Consider the following 17,441-nt stretch of genomic DNA (forward strand, 5'->3'; position numbering starts at 1 on the left):
TTCATACCAAATATACTATGGCACATTATTTGGAAGCCTAAAGAAGAGGAACTTAGGGATACAAACTATCCAAAGTATAATTGTGCAACTTTAAAAATGTTGGCTCTTATCTCTCTAAGATACAATAACACTGTCAAAAATCACAAGCATTAAACTTTTGATAACATATTCCCGGAATTATCCAACTAGGCAATGTGATTATAAAATTTTTTAAGTAATCAGTAAAATATGATAGATGTGACGTTGCTTTATATGATTTACCTTAAAAAAATGATAGACCTGTCTAAATTTTTTATTTAGTTGTATCACTTTGGAGTCTTTTAATGTGTTTGTAAACGTGTTTATGAACCAATAATGATGCAGTTCAGACTAAAGACATTTTGGTATGTTAGCAAATGAAATGTGATCAAAGAAAAGGGGTGAAATGAATGAATGTGCTTCGGAATAACATTGACATATAGTAGGTGCATAATGAAGGTTTTATTTTCATTTTTTTATTATGGAAATTCTGAAACAAATAGAAAATTTAAGTGAGTAGTATAGTAAATCCCATTACACTTGACCCAGCTTTAAAAATTATCAGCATTTTGTCAATCTTTTAAAATCTAAATCCTTGATTTTTTTTTTTTTTTTTTAGGGAGAGACATTTAAAAGCAAACCCCAGATACCATATTTCACCTGCAAATATTTTAGTATGTATCTCTAACTGGTAAAATCTTCTTTAGATTACCAATCTGCCATTATAATTTTTAACAAAATTAATTACAATTTTGAATAACCCCTTAATATTATCTAATATCCAACTTACATATTTTTAAATTAAAAAAATTGTCTCAAAAATGTCTTGGTTTATTCAAACAAGTTCCACACATTGTATTTGGTTGATATTTCTTAACTTCTTTCTGTAACAGTCCCTCTTCTGGGGGTGGTAGAAGAACTGGGTCATTTGTCCTATGGAATGCTCTATATTCTGGATTTGGCTGATTAATTCTCCATGTTATTTTTTAACTTGTACCTCTACTCTCTATAGTTTCCATAAAGTAATATTTAGATCTAGAGGCTTAATTGGATTCACGTTCAATTTTTAAAGCAAAAATTGCACTGTACTTCCTATTGTGTTACATCAAGATGAACTTATTTTCTGGTTGTTCTACTTTTAGTAATTTATGATTGATTTGTGGGTTTGGGGTAGTGCCAGCCTTTGACTTAATCGTTTGGGATCTATTGATGATCATTGCCTAAATACATTATTTCAGTAGGAATTGCAAAAGATAATTTCCTCATACTATTATTCCTGCTGCATTTATTGACTGAAATTCAACTGTTAAAAAGAACTTTCATTGACCACAGTTTGATAGAGAAGACAGTTGTTTCCCCTTATTTTTAAAAATTTTCAAAATAGTAGTTTGGTACCCTAGCAATCTTAAGTAGTGACCAATTAAAAAATTATCGTATGAACTCATGGATTTTTGTGTATTTGTTGAGTTTCATTCAGCTGCGATTTTTATTTATTTTGATTCTGTTAGTCTTTGACAGATTCTTTACTTTTTGACTAAGATGAATAGTCTTATTTTGTACATTTTTCTGGCCCAAATATAGAATGTCATTTCTCCAGGGAGTCCTGGTTTCCTTTACTAGAAAATAGTATTTAATAAGTTCTTGATTGTATAAATGAATTATGAACACTGGTATGATGCTTAGTACGGTGTCTGGCATGTAGAATATATGTTACAGTTATTGTTTTCTTTTATATTCTCATATTAATTAGCCTAGAACTGTGGTTCTTAAAGTGCGGTCCCTGGATCAGCAGTATCAGTATCACTGGGGAATTTCTTAGAAATGTAAATTCTCAGACCTGAATCAGAAATTTTACGGGTGAGACCCAAAAATCTATTTTAGCAAGCCCTCAGTGATTTTGTTGCACACTGAAGTGTGAGAACCACTGGTCCAAAGTAAAAGTTCCTAACTCATCTGGTGCAAATGGGCCACAGGCATGCTGAATATTAGGGCAGCTGTAAAGCACCCTAGCTCCCAGCAGTCTTGTCCATTTTCTAATCTTTTCAAATCTTATTTTACTTCATGAAATGTGAGAATTAATGAAACAGATGTTAAGTATAATAATATATTTATGAAATAAACATTGTATTAACCTAGCCTCCTAAGGATATAGAACACAGGAATATATACATATTTCAGTTTTGTACATTTTCTGTCCCAAAATAGCTTGTGACAGCCTTTCTCAGCATGTGCTCCATAGGGCACTAGGTCCTCTTGATGCTCTGTAATAAAGAGGGTTTCAGTGGTCCAGTAAGTTGGAGAAATAATTTATATTATATCTCCTTTGCTTGGCATTGTAGAAATAATATTTGCATATCAACGTCTGAAAAATCCTGCAGTAAAGAAACCTTTTTAACTTGGCTTTAACTTACTGTTTCCAAAATGTTTTGATTAGATCTTTTTGGCTAAGCAGTATCTGTTAGCTTCCAGCAGAAAACACTTTGGAAAATGCTGCCTTATGAGTATATTTTTTAAAAAAAATTACGGACTATGCACCACTTAAAATTACGGAGGTTTCTGGGTGAATGTATAGTAACCCTACAAATGAATTTGTCCTACCTTTGGAATACTGTAGCACACAGGAGCTGCTGAAGGGGGAAATATCAGGATATTCTCTTTGCTAGAGGTAAACTGGATTCTGAACTGAAGACTAGTGACCTGATTTGTCTGAAACCTTGTTATCCTAAAATTTGTATGTTTCATGTAGTAATTATTTTCCAGACCAATGCAAGGATAAACTAGGTTTTGTCATATAGACGTGTCAGCATGATTAAGGGATTATTTGGCAAGAAATGAAGAAGTTTTCTGGGGGAACTGTAGACCTTACAGAATTTTGCAACTACTTAAAACTTATATCCAATTTTGGAAAATCTTAAAGTCCTTAAATTGCTTAAGTGAGGCAACTCTATATAATGGTACACTGTAATAAATTACTTACTTTTCAAAAAGGAAATGCAGAACTGGAAGTTTTTTACTTGCATAATTCCTTTCATCCTCCTTTTAAAATGAGTGTTTAACAAAATTTTGTAGGGAGAGTTAGTATGAAACAGTGTTGTTGAAAATGAACTTAGCACAGATGATATTGGGTGCAACTAGTCTTTTCAAGATAGAATAGACAGGAATCAAGCATCAGGAGCACAACAGAGATGAGACTGAAGTATTTGACCTGAGTGATAGGATAAGCTTCTTAAAGATTGTGCCTATCTGCTATATGGAGTCATTCCATAAAGTCAGTATTCTAATAATTTTTAGCATTTTGATCTTAGGATATATTTAAAAGGCAATAGTACTTTAAGGAAAGATTGCTATGGTGGGTACTAATATATCCCATATTATTGAAGCATGAAGACTATGAGAGCTACATCGAATGTAAACTACATAGAAGCTGGGAATCCCACTAGCAGATGTGGTCCGTAGTAACAATAGGTAGAAAAAGTATCAATAAATGGGCAAGTTGTGGCATGTGCTTATGATACGTATAAGAGATAAGGTCACATTACAAGTCAGTGTGAGGCAGTTCAGTAAACAGTATTTAAGGTAAATTTGTATCTTTAATGGGACCTACTAAAACCAAGGAATAATCTTAGCTTAGAAGAAGGCTTGTAAATATTGTTCAATGAGATAAAATACGTGAAAATGTTTTATACTATAAAATGTTAAATTTCCAATCATTATTACAATATCTATTACATTTGTGTCCTGTGTTTTTGATTTCCTGCTTATTGTTAAGTTTCTCACATCTTTTCGACATGTGAAAATCTGTCATTGTAAAATGCAAAACAAAGTTAGTATCACTACATAGTTATTACACAAAAGGTATTCTAGCAGCTATAAAGAAGAGGCCCTATTCTCTTACATGATATATTACTTACAGAAAAATTTAACCAAAACCATGTCATTACTATCTCCTGGAATAAGCCTTATTATAAACAAGAATTTTTTTTTTAATCACAGCAGTACATTTTGGTTTGAAAAAAGGAATATGAACTTTCTCTAAACTTGGGACATTGTATTCTTACAGGAGAGCTGTTGGAATTAAGAATAACAGCATCTTATGATTTATAGCACATTTACAAAGTAAAGGTCAAAATCTATAATAAAAAGTGATGTAAAGACTATGGCTGAGTCCCTTTGCTGTGCACCTGAAGCTATCACACCATTGTTAATTAGCTATACTCCAATATAAAATAAAAAGTTAAAAAGAGATGTAAAGAAAAATGGAATTGGGCTTCCCTGGTGGTGCAATAAGAATCTGCCTGCCAGTGCAGGGGACACAGGTTGAAGCCCTGGTCTGGGAAGATCCCACATGCCACGGAGCAACTAAGCCCGTGCGCCGCAACTACTGATCCTGCACTCTAGAGCCTGCAAGCCACTACTGAGCCCGCCTGCCACAACTACTGAGCCTGCGCACCTAGACCCCGTGCTCTGCAACAAGGGAAGCCACCGCAATGAGAAGCCTGCACACTGCAATGAAGAGTAGCCCCTGCTCGCGGCAACTAGAGAAAGCCCTCACTCAGCAATGAAGACCCGAAGCAGCCAAAAATAAAGAAAAAAAGAAAAAAAATTTTTTTTAATTAAAAAAAAAGAAAAATGGAATTGTTTTTATTTAATATTGATTAACATTATATCGGACCTTTTTTCTTTCTTGTTAATAATTATTCCAGTTAGTGAATATTTAATAAAAGGATAGCTTTAAGAAATGACCAATGCATTCTATTTTATGTTTAGGTTAATGCAGGTTAATGGTCATTTATATGAAATGGTTATGCACTTACTCAAGCTGACTTCTCACGGTACTCTAGGGCATGTATCACAATCTCATAAAATTGTGGATAGCTTTATCTCTTTCAGGAATTTCAGTCATTCTTTTGTCCTGAAAGGACAAAATTTGTTAGTAATCCGTAAAGAATATGATTCATTAAGTGTGGAAATCTTTGGTAAATTCATATTCATCACATTTTTATTATTTCTAAGAATTCCAGGAACCACCCAACCTAATTTTAGCTTTTGCTTTGTAACAAATGAAAATCTTTCAAGAGCATATGGATCTTATCACACATAATAAAAAGTAAACAGATATTTCCCTTTGGATATGTGCATTCCATAGACATCTAATACTTGGTTATATTTCACTGTATAGAAACTATACGGGCTCCAAAGGAGACAGAAATACAGTTCTTGGCCTCCACAAGTAGGGGGAAAAAGTTTCCCTTGGTAAAATACCCAGAAAACTATTCTAAGAAAATTCATTCCTGCATGAATGCAGTGAACAAATATTAAGTAAGTATCAACTATGTGGCCAGCTCTTGGTTTAGTAACCGGGAAATTACCAGTGAACAAAACAGAAATCCTGGTCTTTGTGGAGCACATTCTAGTGGAGGAGATAAACAAACCAGAAAACAAAGATAAGTGAAATAGATAATATGTTGTCATGCCGTGGAGAAAAATAAAATATATTTTATTTTTATTAAGGAAGGGGATATAGGGAGTGTTAGGGCATTGCAGTTTCAAGTAGGGTGCCAACAAAGGCTTAACAGAGCAGAAGTTTACTTGAATGAAGACCCAAGGGAGATGAGGGAATTATTTATTGTATCTGTTCCAGGCAAAGGAATAACAAAGTTCTTGAGACCCTTATGTGGGAGCATGCCCAGCATGTTTGAGGAGCAGCAAGGAAGCGAAGTGGGGCTAAAGAGGAACAGAGGAGACTAAAGGAAGCTGTTAAAATAACCCAGACAAGTGATGATAGTGACTCACAGTACTGTGGTAGCAGTGGAGATGGTGAGAAATCAGTACTGCTGACAGTTTGGATACGGGTTATGAAAGAGAGGGGAATCAGGATTTTTGATTTGCTAAATGGGAGGATAGAATTTCCATTAACTGAGATAGGGAATACTGCAGGAGGAGTAGAGTTTGGGAAGAAAGATTGGAGCTGTATTTTGGACATGTTTGAGATACCTATTAGTCATCTAAGTGGAGAGGTCAAGCAGGCAGTTGGATATGGCATTTTGTGGCATTTGGAAGAGAGGTTTGGCAGGAGAGATAAGTATGAGCAAATGTGTGATATGTTGATGAACTGTGCTAAGAATTAATAGTAGGAGAAAAATCAGTAAAGGAAAGGCTTCAGGAAGGAAGATAATTCCTAAGCTGGACCTTTGATTAATGGAAAAGAAAGAGAAGAGGATTCTAGTTAGGGAAAATGTCCTAGCATCTTAGAATATTATATAGAAATAAATCTGAATACTACCTTGTTTTTTTTTTCTTTTCACTTGGAACTTTTATAGTGCGTCATATAGTATTATGGAACAATAGGTGCACAGGAAATATTTGTTGACTAATGAGAATAATATCTTTCAAAGTTTATTTAATTAACTAGTATTTAATCACTGAACATTTAGGGTTTTAAAAAAATTCTAGATATTTTTATTGTGCTAAAATATGCATAACATAAGCTTTACCATTTCAACCATTTTTAAGTGTACAGTTCAGTGGCACTAGGTACATTCTGAAACTCAGTTTTGTGTATAAAAATATCCTCTGTTTTCAAAAAATCAACATTGTTGCTTCTGAGCAAAAAGAATTTAGAGCTGATTGGGCTTTACTTTTAAGAGCAATGAGTATTCTGCAACATAATCCTAAATGATTATCGCTTTTGTTTGAAAGATTGGGAGAAGTCCAAAAAGCAAAAATGAAAAGTAGTGCCTTACTTCTAAAACAGATTTTTTCTTTCCTTGAAAACTGAATTTCCATTAAGTGAATGTCATTTGTATTTGTATGGGTCACTAATGAATGTGTCTTATTTACCTTTGATTACTGGTACCTCACACAGAAACCAAATGCTCAAATAAAATTGTGGTATATATCTGGAGCTTAAGGAGTTTTCAAAAATGAAATAAGTATGCCCTGTTTCATAATTTCTTTGCCTACTTGCTTCTCAGATTCCTCTCAAAGTATGTTTATTTTTAGTTTTGTAAATTATATTTTGTAATTAATTTTGGATTTTGTAAATTACATGAAAGTGTGTGATATGTCTATATTTTGTGAGTTATAAACCTAGGAAATTGTTCGTCTGTTGATTACAGTGTCTCTTTCTTTAGGGAACAAAGAAAGATGAGATTGAAGGTGAAGTGGAAGTGCCTGGTTTAATTCAGCCTGCAGAAGTGTTTGCTCCCAAAAGCCTGGTGTTGGTATCCAGATTAGATTATCCAGAAATTTTTAGGGTAAAGAACTCATAGTTGTCATTATTGATTTGTATTATTGTATAAATCTATTTTGAGTGAACCACGGTAACAAATTCTTTGTATCTAAAATATCATTAAATTGATTAGGAATTCATCAATAAAATTACTGTGAACAGAAGAAATGTATTTCATGTTGGTTAAAATAAGTACCTGAGTAAGTTGGTTAAAATAAGTACCTGAGTAAGTTAAAATAAGTACCTGACTATTTAAACTTCTAAGGATGTAGTGTTTGTTTTAAAATAGGTCCCATCTTTACTGACTCCAAAATTTATGAATCCTAAAGAAATCATTTGATTACCTGTATCAAATTTAAAATGCATTAGTAATATAACAACTTAGTGTATTTTTGTTGATCTTCTTTTTAGGAGTCCAGGTTCAAGGAAATAGGATAAGTATTTGTGATTTCAAATAGTTGTGATCATACTGCTATCCATATAGCTTTAAAATATTGTTTACTTCCAGGTATTTTATTTTTTTAGATAGTTAGAATTTGCAAATGTGGAAAAAATTTACTTTAGTTATAAATACATGTAAGCTTTGCAAGAAGAGGGCTTATTTTTCTTATTTCAGTTGCAATCTTTAATAATAGTAATGTTGACCATTGTCCAGAGTCACAGATCTTCTTTGGAAGGTATAAACTATACCTTAAAATTTCTCAAGGATTTGGGAAATTGATACATAATTTCTGGAAAACTTTTTCATATTGTTGAGATTATATATATTCTTAGTGTCAAGATTTCAATGACAGTGGCTAACTCCTAACAGATGCTAATTTTTTAGTTATAAGTTTTAATAAACTGAGAGATTCATATGATTACATTTTATCTTCCATTTTACCACCTACCTTCTTCTGAGCTTAAAGTGTTAATCATATCTTGTCTCTATTTTGCTATTCTTTGTAATAATTCACATAAGTTAAGTTTTTCTGTAGAATAAATGTTCTGAATTTATAAGAATCACAAAACAAGATAAAGTTTCTAAGTTTTTATCTTGAAATTTGGAGTTCTGCAAAATAAGTTGAGACAGAAACAGTTTTAAACCCCACAAATTTGCTAGAGTGATTATCTAAGCACAAACACCTGTTTTACGAATTATGGATTTCTGCTTTTTATAAACTCATCTCAAAAGCTCATTTAGAGCTTCTGGTTCTAGAGGAAAATTTAATAAACTTAATAACATTTGCTGCTTAAAATTTATTCCATGGTCACTGTAGAATCTACTAGGTTCAAAGAGAAATTTTCCTGGAAGCAGATGTCACAACAATTTATTTTTAGTGCTTGCTTTTTCCATGAAATAACTACATGCATCTTTTCTTTTCAGGCTTGCCTGGGTTTGATCTATACTGTATATGTGGACACTCTGAATGTCTCCTTGGAAAGTCTCATTGCAAACCTGTGTGCGTGTCTTGTCCCAGCGGCTGGAGGGTCTCAGGTAAATAGAATAAAAAGGGAGATGAAGAGGGCCTGCTTCTCTTCTCCTCTCCTCCAGTAAATTTAATTTATGAAGAAAAGGAAAGAAAGAATTCTTTAAATATTTTCATTTTAAAAAGGATCTTAGTTTAATTAAGCATTGTCCCTATGGTCTGCCTTCTAGAGACTCAAGATTCCATTCTTAGGTCATAGGGTTAATTTTAACACAGGGTTCACCTTTCACATAGCATAGTTAGAAGTCATATTCTGTGTAACTTGAACTCTACCTTACGCTTTCTTGGAAATACACTTTTTTAAGTTGAACTTCAGATGTGTTCTTTGTACCTTTCTTATTATTCCTCTCTGTGATTACGCCTCATTTTATTAACTTAAAAATTTTTTCAGGGATAAAAATTAGGAGGTAACATTAAGAAAACTTTTAATTTAATTCTTTGTAACATTATAACTACTTCTGGATAGATTAATTCATTTCTTCATTTCCCTGGTTAAAAGCAATTATATGTGGTCCTAAAACCATTTTGTATGTTGTGTGTAATCTTTAATAGAATAGCTTGCATTTAAGCTTCAAAAGAGGAGGGCTTATTTTTCTCATTTCAGTTTGCTACCTTTAGTAATGATAATGTTAACCATTGTCCAAAATCACAGATCTTCTTTGGAAAATATAATCTATACCTTAAAATTTCCCAAGGATTTTGTCATAGATTGAGCCCATGAGGACATTAAACTCTTCTACTGAAATAAAACTTTCTCAAAGTGGCATGTTTTTCATCTTCTGTATGTCCTGAAATTTTTATATTCGTCTCTGAAGTAGAAAAATGAGAACTTCAGTTGCTATGACTTAATATTTCTAGAGAACTTTTTTTTTAAAGGCTCCTTTCCTTAAGTCCTAAAATTGATTAGCTGATCACTTATTTTACTTATTCTTATGTAATATTGAGGAAAAGGACAGCCCTCTAAAAATTACAGTTTTTTATTCTCAGTCTGATAGAGATGTTAGTCATAGTAAAAATGGCATCTTTTTCCCGTGCCCTTTGCCTTTTTAGCTGTCTTCTGTCTTTCCTAGCGCCTTTTGGTTACTCTTAAGGTTTTTTTCCTCCTGCACTCTCCTCCCTCATTCTCTTATTTCTGCTACAAGGGCATAATATGAAATGTGAGTTTGGTCATGATTGGACCTAAACTTTAAAGCAGCCGAGTTGTTTTATGAGCCTTTATTACGATGGGAATTTTGTTGACATGATTTTATTTTATTTATTTTTTAATTTTAAAAACGTTTTTATTGTAGCTGCTAGAGATTTTTAAATTACATGCATGGTTCATATTACTGTATTTCTTTTGTTTTTCCACTTTTATTGACATATAACTGTCATATAAATGTTAGCTTTAACATTTTACTGTTTTTTAGTTAAGTATTATTATCAATGATTTGTGTATCTCATGAAGTATTATTATCAATGATTTGTGTATCTCATGATTACTAAATTTTCACCTTTCAACTACTGAATTTTCTTGTACCATATTCATTTGGACACAAAGTAACTTGAATGTTTTGGGCTGCATTATTGCCCTTCACATCTGTTAATTGGATCTTACATGGTCATCATCTGCTTTAAATTTGAACTTCAAAGGGATTTTTTTATCTTAAGAAAATATCTGAAAAGAAATCATTTGTGGTGTGTGTGTGTGTTTTCCGCCCATTCTGCAGAAGCTGTTTTCCTTGGGTGCAGGAGATAGACAGCTGATCCAGACTCCCTTGCATGATAGTCTTCCTGTCACAGGCACTAGTGCGGCTCTCCTGTTCCAGCAATTGGGTATGTCTCCTTCTCCCATTTTCAGTGTTCTTATAAAAGCCTATGAAAAAAAGATTTATTTTAAGCCTACATCACCTGACATAAATCAGGAAAATAAAAAGCAAACCATTAGATAACTGATATGTAAACTATATAATTATATGGGTTCTAATCTTAACTAGTATTCATTCTTTTTAAAAATTAACCCAGGCCCCTTTTGCTCTTAAGTCAATTAAGCTTTTAGAAAGTAAACATATTTTCTGTGCTTTAAAAGACGAATAGATAGTATATTTTGTTTTTCCTTAGATGAATTGCTTTTATAGAAACCTTGTCAGATAGAACTAAAAGTCCCATCCTTTTCATCCCACCACCTGTATCAGACTTCAGTTTTCTAGCAATGGCTAGGATGACGTATTAGGGGGAGGACACTAGAAAGTGCCCTCTGTACATTGGACAGCTCATACTTCATTAAAGGAGTACTATAACTTAAAAATAAGTATGTTTTAGACCAATGCTGCCAGAGATTCCCACTTACTTTACCTTGTACTTATCCTTTATATGTACCTGTGTAAGAGTGTTCCACTCTCTTTGATTCAGTCTTTCTCATTGTTTTCCATCTGTGTTTGTCTTTTTCTAGTTTGAATTGAAACCTTCCCTTTTCTGGGGCTCAGTCTAGTAGTTCTCCATGGAATTCTTAATTCCTTGCACAAAAATTCTACCTTCTTATTTCCCTCCTATCTCATGTTGAATTTTACTCCCTGCTTAACTCTGAAATTTATCTCTCCTTTTTCTTTACTGGCCCCATCCTAATTCTTCTGCCGTGACTTCAGTCAGTGAAATTTAGAAAGCCTTAGAAGAGATTAATGTAAGTACAAGTAGAGTTTCTAGTATCCTAATAAAGATGAAAGGTTACATCAACCCCAAAGTAGTAGTTCTCTATTACATCTGCCCCCACCTTAGGGGTTTAAACTCTCAAAAATTACATATTCCTTCTCTTCCTCCCTGAAAGTTTCTGCTCATTGAGTCATCTCAACCAAATTCTAATTTAATTAAAGCTATTTTCCTTAACGTGTGAAATAGGTACTGTCTCCCTGGTGGTACTTCTCTAAAGAATATCTTGTTGACTAAAACCTCCCTCCACGAACTTTTAGATATAATCTTAGGGGTTCATGGACTACCTACAGCATGTCCATGGTCCCTCCTAATCACTGACTTAATTGACTTTATCTAACCACTATTCACCTGACCTTTTTCAGTTAAGAGGGCCTGTATACCTCTAAAGGGTCAATCAAAGCAAAGGTCTACCATGAAGAGGAATAGAAGGATATGACACAAAATTTCACATTCCCAAATGCTACCATTGATCTTATACTTAATGAGTGCCTTATAAACCTCTCATGCTTTTGCATTTTTACAATGATTTGAAGGGGAGGGGAGGGATTGTTACTGGCATTCATGCCTAGGACCCAGGGATATTAAACATTCTTCATGCATAATATATGTGCACGAGAAGATTTTTTTACCTCAAATACTAGTAGCACTCCTGATGAGAAAAACTGCTATAGATAAAGTATAAATTTATAAAACCTGGACCTCTCTTCCAGTAATGATGGCCTTTGTAATTCAGACTAACCCTCTTAACAATGAATACTAGGAAAGCTATACAAGTATAAACAACTTCTACTTGAAAGCGTCAGAAGCAGTAAATAATGACCAAACTATGGTCCAAGAGAAGGAAAAAACCTAGAGAAGTGAACCAGATATTTGGGACCACTTTTTCTCAAGCATCTCTTGATTTTGAAAGAAGTTACTGAAAAACTGATCTCTGTACTGCTGATATCCAACGGCGAAGGGGAGAATCGGAGTTCACATTTTACCAAGGGAAATTCCTTTACAAAGCTCTCTTGCTTTGAGTTGGGACCATAAAGGACCATATCCTGGGAGAGGGTAAATCACAAGTAGACAGTCCCCCTGAGGGCCTGAAGTACAGCTTGAAATCATTTCAGTTCCTAGAAACAGATTAAAATGATCCTTAATGCTACTATCTTTAGCCTTATAGTAGGAGTAAAAGTAAATCCTTTCTGGAGCAAGATAACTGCATTCTAGGCCTCCAGTATATCTACAGATTTTTACATGTATGCCCAGTACTCTCCAAAGAAGACATACAGATGGCCAAGAGCACATGACAAGATGTTCGACATCACTAGTTATTAGAGAAATACAAATCAAAACTACAATGAAGTATTACCTCGCACCTGTTAGAGTGGCAATCATCAAAAAATCTGTAAACAGTAAATGCTGGAGAGGGTGTGGAGTAAAGGGAATCCTCCTACACTCTTGGTGGGAATGTAAATTGGTTACAGCCACTATTGGAGAACAGTATGGAGATTCCTTAAAAAACTAAAAGTAGAGCTACTATATGATCCAGCAATCCCACTCCAGGGCATATATCCAGAGAAAACCATAATTTGAAAGGATACAGACACCCCAGCGTTCATTGAAGCACTGTTTACAATAGCCAGGACATGGAAGCAACCTAAATGTCCATCGACGGTGGAATGGATAAAGCAGATGTGGTACATATATACCATATATATACCATATATACCAATATACATATATACCATATATACCAATATACATATACCAATATTAGCCATGAAAAAGAACGAAATAATGCCATCTGCAGCAACATGGATAGACCTAGAGATTGTCATACTGAGTGAAATAAGTCAGACAGAAAAAGACAAATATATGATAACACGTGGAATCTAAAAAATGGTACAAATGAACCTATTTACAAAACAGAAATAGGTCACAGATGTAGAAAACAAACTTATGGCTACTAAGGGGGAAAGGGGGAGAGATAAATTGGGAGATTGGGATTAACATATACACACTACTGTATAGAAAAGATAATAAGAACCTACTGTATAGCACAGGGAACTCTATTCAGTGCTCTGTAACAACCTATATGGGAATGGAGTCTAGAAGAGAGTGGATATATGTATATGTATGGCTGATTCACCTTACTGTACAGCAGAAACTAACACAACATTGTAAATCAACTATACTCCAATGAAAAAATTAATTAAAAAAAAATAAAGCAGACCATCAAGTTAAAATAATAACCAGAAACATGAGGACTAAAGCTATCTGAAAGAAATATAAAAGAAACCATAGACAATATAAAAGGCCCCCAGGGGCACCAGAAGGTAGTTATCAGATATTAAAATAACTATGCTTAAATAGTGAAGGAGATGGACAGTCAAGAGTGAGAATTTAGGGAGTGACATCAGCAAGATGGCACAATAGGAGGTCCCAGTCCTCGTTCTCCCACAGAAACATCAATTTAACAATTATATACAGACCAAAAATCCTTTGTGAGAATTCCAGAAGCTACTTAAGAAGGTGTGGTACCCCAGTTGATCACAGAGCTGAGAACAGCTACATTGAAACAGGTAAGAAGAGCAAGTTCACTTTACCTGGTCAGCCTCACCCCCAAGCCAGCACAGCCAGCACTGGAAGAGAACGCCTTGCAGCTTCTCCTTGGGGGAAGGGGAAGGAGAAAAGTGCAGTGTCCGTCCAATGTTCCAGATTTACAAAGTGCTGGGCCAAGGAAATGGTTTCTGTCTTGCCATATTCGGAGCACTGACAAAATTAGCATATTTGGGATGCCTGAGGGCCACTGGGAACAAAGAAGAATGAGGTGTGGCTTGCTGTGTTGGGAGAAGGTGCACAATCCCTTGAGAAGGAGGGAGAGGAACATTAGCATTCCAGCTTTTCAGAGGGCTGCGTGAAGTGGAGGAATGGGAACTTTAGTTTACTGCTAATGGGAGTGTGAATGGGGCAGCTACCTTGGAATGCAGTTTGACTTTTTTAAAAAGTTAAATAAACCAAATAATCCAGCCATTTCACTCCTAGGCGTTTACTTAAGTAAAATGATAGCATTGTCCATAAAAAATATTTGTAAATGAATGGTCATATCCATATTTTTATAATAGTGAAAATCTGGAAACAAGCTTAGTGTCCATAAATGTAATGAATAATGGTTATGGTAATGGATAAATAATCTGTGGCATATCCATACAATGGAATACTACTGGGCAATATAAAGAAATGAATTGTTGATACATATTACTGTAAGGAACGGCACCAGTAACGGAGGAGAGCTTAAACATGCTTTATTTGGGAACGCTCCCGGGCGAGGTTCACTGGTCCGAGAGAAAGGGGCCAGAGAAGTCGCGCCCACGTGCGGGCGCGAACAAAATTTATAGGGGTGGACGCAGGGGAGGTGCTTGCTGTGTGAAGCAGCCCTTTTTTGGTAATCTCTCAGGCGTTGTGGCAATGTCAGGTGTCGGTTGCATCAGCCTCAGAGCGGTTGGTTCCGCCCCTCGGGGAGCGGGAAGACCGGGGCCGAGTAGTGTGGCAATGTCAGGTGTCGGTTGCATCAGCCACTTTGGCGGGGGTTCCGTCTGGCTCCCTGGGCCCTTCCTCGGACCTGCTGGCCTTACAATTACCATATGGATTAATTTGAAAATAATTATATTCAAAGAAAAAAAACAGGGCTTCCCTGGTGGCGCAGTGGTTGAGAGTCCCCCTGCCGATGCAGGGGACACGGGTTCGTGCCCTTGTTCGGAAGGATCCCACATGCCGCGGAGCGGCTGGGCCCGTGAGCCATGGCCGCTGAGCCTGCGTGTCCGGAGCCTGTGCTCTGCAGCAGGAGAGGCCACAGCAGTGAGAGGCCCGCGTACCGCAAAAAAAAAAAAAGCAGACAAGAAAGAATGCATCCTGTATAATTCAGTTTCTCTAAAGTTCTAGAAAAGCTTCAAAAATAAAGGAAAAAGAAATTATCGAAATAGAACATCATTTTACAATCCTCGCAGAAGAAAAACAGGCAGATATTATGTTCCTAACCTTGCCAAACACTACCTGTGTTTTGCCAGAGAACTTAAATCTGATTCTGATCATAGGAAATACAGAAGATGGGGAACACGTTGGCCCAAGAGACTACAGTTGTCAAAATCCAGGCTGTAGGAAACTGTTGGTCAAATGTCCCAGGTTCTTTTTTTTTTTTTCTTCAAGGGAGAGTATGGAAGTTCTACTCTGTGCTTTTTCCTTATTTATTAATAGGGAGTTTTCCCTGACTTGACTGGGAGCTTCAAGAACTGCCTTGTCTTATTATTCTTTGCATTCTGTGTATCTGCATAGTGCCTTGGGCACAGAAGGCATCGGTTTTTCTTGAATAAATTAATACACTAGCCATGAAGAAAATGGCAGTCATATCTCTTAGGAGAGTTCTGTGTATGGATGAAGTGCACCATAACACAATGATTAGCTATTTGAATATCAGATGTCATTATTTTACTCTCTAGTATTTTGAGCTTAGTTATCTTTTGCTTACATATTCAAAATTTACTTTTCCAGGGAAAGAATAAGGAAAAGATAAGAAAGGAAAGGAGAAAGAAAGATGCTTCTAAAACAGCACTGTATGCAGAGTTGTAGTTCTCAGAGCATGTGGTACTGATAATTCTGCTAAAGGCATGCTCTTATCACCAGTCATTTTGGTTGGACTGTTGTTGAAGGTCAGTATTAGACCATTATCAGAGTTCACTACCTGGGTTGGGGGTGGGGTAGTGGTGGTAGATTTTACAAAGCACAGACAGGAAGCAGATAAGACTCTAAGATTCTTTTGTAGCCTTGACTAGTTTTCCTGTAAAAAAGTCTAAATGTAATGATAGCATTTCCTTGGTTCTTCTCTCCAAGGATTGTTATGATAATGAATTTGTTTTTCACAGTTTCAGAGGTCTCTGTGTTTGCCTGAAGTAATTATGTGGACTGCTGCCATTACCCGCCTCATTCCTTAAAATTCTCTGTTAACCATCTTCATCTCCAACTTAACACCTATTTTATTTATTTGTTTGTATCTTTTTGTAGTCTATGTGAATTGTTTTTGTTTACCTGAAGACTTGTGTTTTGTGTGGAAAATTGTAATTTTTTTACGTTAATAAGATTATATTCACAAGAACTGGTTGCTGTAGCCCCTCTGATTTTTTAATCTAATCCATAGCTCAGGTATCCTTCCTTGACCCAAATAATTTTGTGAAATTCTCATGACATCTTTTGTCATATATATTAACCTATAATTTGGTTTTTAACTACAAATACATTAGTTTTAGAATACTTATTTCCTAATTTTTATAGTATACTACTTATTAGACATTTTTAAAGTCACAGACTAAAATGATCTTGGGCCTTTAGCTATTGTCACTTTGTTTCCATAGTAAAACAACATTAGGCATGTAACATCTGTGTTTATTGGTATTTTATTGACATATATAAGTTTAAGGTTTACAATGTGGTGATTTGATGCTTGTATATACTGAAAAATAATTACCACAATAAGATTAGTTAATGCCTCCATCCCCTCACATAACTATCATTTGTGTGTGTGCTGTTAACATTTAGCATCTACTTTTTTCACTGTTTTCAAGGATGTAATACAGTATTGTTAATTATAGTCACCATGCTGTACATTAGATTCTCAGAATTTATTCATCTTATACCTGGAATTTTTACGCTTTGACCAGTATCTTCCCACTTGCCCCACCCCTTAGCCCCTGGCAACCACCATTCTACTCTTTATTTCTATGAGTTCAGTTTTTTTTAGATTCCATATATAAATGAGAATATATAGAGTATTTTTCTTTCTCTATCTGACATTTCACTTAGCATAGTGCCTTCAGGGTCTATAGTGCCTTCAGGGTCTATCCATGTTGTCATGAAAGACAGGGTTTCCTTCCTTTTTATGGTTGAATAATATTCCAGTGTAGTATATATATTTTTTCTTTTTCCATTCATCCGTTGATGGACACTTAGGTTGTTTCCATGTCCTGGCTATTGTGAATAATGCTACAATGAACACATGA

At 35.0% G+C, this 17,441-nt stretch overlaps 1 protein-coding gene across 2 annotated transcripts in view; it reads left to right on the forward strand.

Moving 5' to 3' along the window:
• Positions 1-17,441, forward strand: part of SBF2 (SET binding factor 2) — a 457,881-nt gene that overhangs the window by 222,112 nt on the left and 218,328 nt on the right. For both annotated transcript variants that reach the window (XM_060159685.1, XM_060159686.1), the window contains exons 4-6: positions 7,152-7,274; positions 8,616-8,726; positions 10,428-10,533. In XM_060159685.1, coding sequence (XP_060015668.1) covers positions 7,152-7,274; positions 8,616-8,726; positions 10,428-10,533 — 340 coding nt within the window. The remainder of the gene's footprint in view (positions 1-7,151; positions 7,275-8,615; positions 8,727-10,427; positions 10,534-17,441) is intronic.

This window comes from Lagenorhynchus albirostris, chromosome 9 (assembly GCF_949774975.1).
Source record: "Lagenorhynchus albirostris chromosome 9, mLagAlb1.1, whole genome shotgun sequence".
Taxonomy (NCBI): Eukaryota; Metazoa; Chordata; class Mammalia; order Artiodactyla; family Delphinidae; genus Lagenorhynchus; species Lagenorhynchus albirostris.